The sequence below is a fragment of the Temnothorax curvispinosus genome, unplaced genomic scaffold (genome assembly GCF_003070985.1).
Source record: "Temnothorax curvispinosus isolate PA1 unplaced genomic scaffold, ASM307098v1 QBEX01010899.1, whole genome shotgun sequence".
NCBI lineage: Eukaryota > Metazoa > Arthropoda > Insecta > Hymenoptera > Formicidae > Temnothorax > Temnothorax curvispinosus.
The window spans coordinates 411630-418936 of NW_020220679.1; the positions used below are offsets into that span (position 1 = coordinate 411630).

At 28.4% G+C, this 7307-nt stretch overlaps 1 protein-coding gene and 1 pseudogene across 1 annotated transcript; both read right to left on the minus strand.

Moving 5' to 3' along the window:
• The window catches only part of LOC112460856, a 2969-nt pseudogene extending 275 nt beyond the window's left edge, over positions 1-2694 (minus strand).
• A 1355-nt stretch (positions 2695-4049) lies between these two features.
• LOC112460848 lies at positions 4050-7059 on the minus strand. The gene is made up of 7 exons (XM_025025745.1): positions 6990-7059; positions 6051-6241; positions 5821-5957; positions 5242-5357; positions 4897-5142; positions 4332-4478; positions 4050-4245 (listed from the first exon to the last, which is right to left on the minus strand). Exons 1-7 carry the CDS (start codon positions 7003-7005, stop codon positions 4175-4177), a joined length of 924 nt encoding a protein of 307 aa, XP_024881513.1. The 5' UTR covers positions 7006-7059; the 3' UTR covers positions 4050-4174.
• Between the last annotated feature and the right edge of the window lie 248 nt (positions 7060-7307).

A 7307-nucleotide genomic window follows, 5' to 3' on the forward strand; every position in this document is an offset into this window, starting at 1 on the left:
AATATAATACCACTGATTAAGATCAAATGTAACGAAACATAAAAATATAACGATAAATTTTGATTTCAAAAGCGTATAAATACATCCTTCAGTATGGTTGTCGATTCTGATTCAAATGACAACTGTAACAAAAATGTACGATAACATGAAGATAACACACAAGAACAAAACTATATGCTATTGTCCTAGTTCATTTTTGAATTTGTAATGCATAAAACGCAATCACCTTTAATTTTATGCAGCAGATCGATACAAGTAAATATTGTCATACAAAAATATTGACGGTGTGTAAGTTTTGTAGACTTCTTTCTGTGACCACATGTCTATCCACAAGGTATCCAGTTAAACATGCTACAACACCGAAATCGATTGTACCCCAAAGTCGCTGCTTATCGTATTGCAACTGCAACGTTACTTGTGATAATTTCAACGATGATAAAATATCGATACACATCTATCACATTTTAGGGTTTTGTCTTGTTGATGGGTTTTACTTTCTTCTGAGAAAGTAAACGTTGTTAAAAATAGTATCTCTCTTTTACGTAATATCATTATTGAAAAATACAAAATTATTTATTGCAAAAATTTGATTTGTATTTAAATTTTTATATTATGGTAATTTGCTTTTATGCTTGTAAAATTACATTACATACTTAATATGACAAAATAAATCGTATAGCTTAAACTAATGAAAGCATAAAAGGCAATGTCTCCAAAACACATCAACAGGACAAAACCCTAAAATGTGATAGATGTGTATAGACATTTATCATCGTTGAAATTATCACAAGTAACATTACAATTATAATCTGTTGCATTTCCTTGACACAATGACGTCTCATTGATATTTAATAAGCCTGTAATATCTGCCATCTGGTGAGATAATTGCTTTCCTTTGATCTGCATGAAAAGACAATTGCATGGAAAAATTAGTATTCTTACGTTACCCGATGACATCATGACATGTTGTGTCTTTTACACCGTTACACGATGCTACTGCTGAGGTATGTTTGAATAAAGAACGAATTAAAATTAAACATGTTTTGTATTAAGAAATACTAAGAATTAGATATTATTAAAGATGTAATTTGTCTTTTATGCCTTTATATTTTTAGAGTTTTTGATAAAAGTTTTGAGTTACATTTATAAGTTATTATATATTTATAACATATTTTAAATATGTAATATGTTTTAGAAATTTTTGACATTTTTAGAAATTTTTGAATTTACATAAAATTCAAAAATTTATTACAAAAATTTATATAAAATATTATGTAAAATAATGTATGAAAGTAAATATGCTCAAAATTTAATCTATCAATAAACTACACAATTGTAAAAAAATATAAACTTATATGTATATTCCGTATCACAATGCGGTAAAGTTACACAAGACATGTTTTGAAAGTGATACTCTGATGGGGCATATAGACCTGACAGTGGAATAAGAAAAATGTCATAAGGTGGTAATTATTTCCTATGACAAGTAATAATAGAAAGAATATTTTTCTCCACCCTTGAGTGTGTACAAGCAAAATCATAGCGATACTACCAATAATTAGTGGTGAAATACCAATTTGTTTTCCGTAAACGTGTAGAAATGGGAAAATAAAACCCACACCTAAAATTAGAATCATTGTATTTAAATATATTAATTTAATAGCATAATTTTCTGTATAGGTAAAATTTATTATTAATATTTCTTCAAATTATCCATATTTACACTGGACACACCCTGATTCGCGGATATTTATTTATTAATTTTTTGTTAATTACCGAAAATCTCGTGAAATGATAAAGGACTTTTCAATTTAGTTTAACTCGCTTTATTTACAAGAGATAGTGTTGTGTGTGTGTGTGTGTGTGTTAGCACAATAATTATTAAATACCTTGTAATAACTATATAGAAAGTCATGCAACTAAATAATTAATATTTGTAAACAATCGCGAAAGCGTTAATGATTTATGAATGTCGATCACAAAAGAAATACTTTTTTCATTATATGTAGATATTAATTCAATGTAAACTGTATAGTATAGATCGTACTGATGATGCAATTATTCGCTGCGGTTGTTGACAATACTGTGCAAAAACTCTGCATGGGTTTTTTAAAAGTTTACACACACACACACACACATACATTACAAAATTATCAAGTATTGCATATCAAGCGGTCATATATAATACACTGGTCTTCGTTATTTACAATATTTACATAAATAATCATATATTTGTGTCTAATAAATTCTTTAAAAAATGCATATTTTACAATGCATATTCAGTTGTTAAATAAAACTTGTTGGAAGTAAAAATTCTTAGAAGAGGGACATATTGTATTGTATATTTAGTTGTTAAATATTATTTGTAGCAAACAGAATTTAGTAAAGTAAAATAACTAAAGTAAATAAGTTGATAAATATATAACAGATTATTTTCAATATTTAGTGTTAAATATTATTTGTAGCAAACAGAATTTAGTAAAGTAAAATAACTAAAGTAAATAAGTTGATAAATATATAACAGATTATTTTCAATATTTAGTTGTAAATATTATTTGTAGCAAACAGAATTTAGTAAAGAAAAATAACTAAAGTAAATAAGTTGATAAATATATAACAGATTATTTTCAATGTGTGATATTTGTTCAAGCCACTTTTTACTCGTGACTTGAAAAGCTTACTCCTTATTAGCATCTTCTTGTTGAGCAATCTAGTGAGAAATTAGTAGAAAAGTATAGATGCTGGAATTATATCTTCACGCATACATCACTACACTATTTGTTGATGTGTATATGAGTTGCAGGAACTGACATACAAGCGCTATCTTGACGGTTGTAGATTGGGATAAGATAAGAAGTCCCTCCGATGGACAAACCTACTTTAATATTTATGCTACTATTTAAACTAAAATAATCAACTACAACAAAAATAATAAAAATGTCTTTGAATTATTAAAAATGTCTTAAGTCTTTAAATTATTAAAAATGTCGCTACAAAATTATATCTAAAAATGTCTGATAAAACATTCTGCGTTTCAAGCAATGGAAGCATTACTTATATTTTCAATAATAATAGTAATAATGATATAAATTGTAAAATTACATAAACATTACGAATTCTCTAAGAATTTATTGTGTAAAATATACTTGTCGTGAAATTGTATTATGTAGAAATGTTACAAATTATTGCGATTTATCGTGATTTACATAAAAATGTTGTATTGTATTATACTCTTTCTTATTGTATAAAAAAATTAAAAGTATTTGATATTATATTTCTGTTACACGATGTCTCCATGCATCATCTAGTTTCTTCCATTCAATATTATTGCATAAATCTACAATAAAAGAAAAACCTGATACACTTCGACAATCTGAAAAAAAATTGTCACATTCCGACTGTTAAAATTACTTAAGTTCTTAACTGGTGTTTTATGCCTTAAATATAAAACATAAAGAATAAAATATGTGAATGCAGATAAAAACTTATAATTACAATGTACTTGCGAGCCCGAAGAAGATGTTTTAACAATATGCACATATATTATTTTTAGCTGTTGCATATAACATTATGCATATGATTATACATATGTCTGTTATTATCTACAAAAAGTAAAAAAAAATCACAATTACCATAATGTCATAAATTTAAAAATATTTTACTGACAATGCTCATAAAATTTTCGTACGCATTGTTATGTATAAATGGACAGATAAATTTGCAAGTATTAAATATTCGTTCATGTTTAACTTTCGCGATATTTTGTTCATAAAATTATCAAATAATTAAAAAAAAATAATAAGAAGAATCGAGACTAAAGAACGATGGGTAAAATGGGCCGGTTTTGGCTTAAAAAGTGTAATATAACGTAAATTATACATGTATTTTTTTGGATTGCTGAATATAATCGTATTCTTATCTTATAGCATTTTTATTCGTCTAAACCCGTGGAAAAGTGATCAAATATCGCCATTAAAGGTCGAAATAAATTACATTTAATAGTAATTTAATATAGTAATTTAATTACAATTTTTCTAAAAATCTGTCGCATAATATTTGTAACAAAATTGTATTATGTAGAAACATGACTAATTATAGCGATTTATCGTAATTTACATAAAAATATCGTATTATAATTTCTCTTATTATATAAAGAAGAGTAAGAAGATTCATGTCATGTTTCTGCTACTACACAGTGTCTATGCGCATCATCCGGTGTTTCCCATTCAACATTGTTGCGCGAATCTACAACAAAAGAAACCTGCTGCTCTTTAACAATATTCTGAAAAAAATTTTCACAATTTGGCTATTAAAATTATTTCATTCCTTACCTGGTGTTTTATGCTTTATGTATAAAATATAAAGAATAAAATATGTTAATGCAGAAAGTGCTGCAAATACTGAAAATATTCTCATAGTTATTGTACCGCCAAATGTCTTATACAAGATACCACCTGTCAAACTGCCAACCGACATTCCTAGGAATAATGTAACATTTCAGAGCGATAACAATCATTTAAGCATAAAAATACATATACAGGGTTTCTATAAAGTCTTTTGTCACCCCTATATTTCGCAAATGGCTCAAAATAATAAAATAAAAATAAAAAACCGCGAAATACGTGTTCGATCATTTCGAGGGGCTACTTTTTTAAGTTACTTTCTTAAAAGAATTAAAAAAAAAAAAAGTAACTTATAAAAGAGTAGCCCCTCGAAATGATCGAACACGTATTTCGTGTTTTTTTATTATTTTGAGCCGTTTGCGATATATAGAGGTGACAACAGACTTTATAGAAACCCTGTATACATACTTTTTATATAATATATGAATTATATGTAAATGTAAAGTTTTTTAAATAGAGTAGTTCTCGATGAATGCAACCAAGCAAATTTTACCGAAACCGTCATATATGCCTTGAGCAAGTGCTTGAACAGTAGCTGAAGCACCGGGTGGTGTTACTACGTTCATGTATGCTATTATTGTTGCTAAGCAAAGGGCATACGATGGTCCTTGCAGGATTAATTCTATCGGCACTATCCACCATGGCGTTGGAGATAGAGATACTAATGCCAGCCGAAGTGAGGAACATACAAAACAGAATATAAAAGTGTAACCATATCCAAACTTCTGCAGTATTTTGCCTGAAAAAGGAATCATATTTTTTAGGAAAAAAAAATGCATTTAATTATGTATTACCGTCGTATACGTAACAAATTTTGATGAGAAGTAACTAAAGTTACCAGAAAAGAAGAGGAATAATACTTCGCCACCGAAAGTTTCCGCTGCTATGACTAATCCTTCTATCAATTTAACTTTATTCATATAACCGGTCGCGATAGCGAGATCTTCTAGATACCTGTAAAATCAAATTACATTAAATGTAATTAATTTTAAGATTGTACGACCGTATAAGATATACAATCAAACAAAGGGAAAAATGCCGTAATTGGTCAAGACTGGATATATCTCGTAATTTTCGCATATTATTCCGTTTATTCCGAATTTCTTGTGTATATTTTAATAAAATTAAATTGATATTAATTTAATTGTGTGATTGTATCGTTCTGGCTTTGGTTGAGACTGCGTTATGTTCGAAAGTAACGGCGCGTGGTCTGCCAGGACAAAGAATTGTACGTAAAAAGTCAATCAAGAATTAATATATTATTCGGACAAGCAAGATCCAGTCCCTGATCGATTACGCCGTTTTTCCCTTTGTTTAATAATTAATTTTATTTTAAATCTTATTTTATCTGTCATTTTATGAAACGACAGATAAGCGAATGTATATTGTCTCCGTGCCGAAAAGGATAAAAGTTTACCACAACAAAAAGTTACGCTTGATAGTATATTGGATACCGGCAAAAGCAACAAAACACAAAAATATAATAATAGATTTTGATTTCAAAAGTGTAAATACATCCTTCAATATGGTTGCCGATCCTTTTTCAAGTGGTATCTGCAACAAAAATCTGCATGCAATAAGACAAAAACGAAACTATGCGCCGTTGATCTAGATTATGTTCTATTTTAAAATGCATAAAACAATCACCTGCAATTTTATACAGCAGATGAAATCGACGCAAATAAATATGAGCACGAGAATAAGCATTGGGGTGTAATTTTTATGGATTTCGTCTTGTGACCATAAGTCCACCATATATCCGGATAAACATGCTGCAATGCCGTAACCCATTGTGGCCCACAGTCGCTGTTTTCCAAATTTTGACTGTTTACCTTGTCCTGGAAAGGAAATCTTTATTTTAAAAATAATATATCTTATATTTACATAATATTATTTTATAAAACTAGAAAATTATTTATTGTAAAAATTTAATTTGTATGATTTGTATGACCAAAGTTTCATATTTTTTGGCAATCAGCATTAAAATTTATGTTTAGAAACTCACACACCTAATATATTTAAACAAATTGCATCTCCTATGCTCATGGACGTAAAATAAGTAATCTCGCCAAAAGACCACAAGAGGATATAACTCCAAAAACTAATAGATGTATATACACATTGATCTTTGAAATTATCACAAGTGACTTCGCAATTATAATTATTTGTTACATTTTCTTGGCTCAATGACGTCTCATTAACATTTAACAAGCATGCCGTATCTGGTGAGATAATTGCTCTCTGTTGGTCTGGATGAAAAGACAATCCCATGGAAAAATTCATATCGTTACATATCCAACGACACGTAGTGTCTTTTGTACCATTACACGATGCAATCGCTGTTGCATGCTTGAATAAAAAACAATTAAAGATTTAAACTAAACATTCCTTTGACTAACGAGCACTAACAATTAAATTTTATTGATAATATGCTATTTTACACTTTTAATATGTTTAAGTAATTTTTCAAAATTAATTGACATATATTATACATAGAATATAATTATATAAATTAACTTATACGTTTATATGTATTAACATATTACTAAGTGATATTATAGACTTTTGAAATTAACTTTAACTTACGTATTCCATTTCGCATTGCGATAGAGATGCATACGAAATATTTTGAAAATGATGATCCAGCAACGTTGGGCCTGGCAATGACGGTAAAAAGAATACCATAAGATAAGAGCCATTTGATACTATAATCAATATTATAAAGATGAATTTTCTCCATTGAGAATAGTCTGTGATGAAGCCAAATATTAGTTTCGCTATCAGGCCCAGTATTGGAAAAATTGCGCCAATAATACCTGCAACTAATGGCGAAATACCAAGTTGCTTTCCGTAAACTGGAATATATGGAAAAGTAGCACCAGCACCTAAAATAATAGGAAGTTA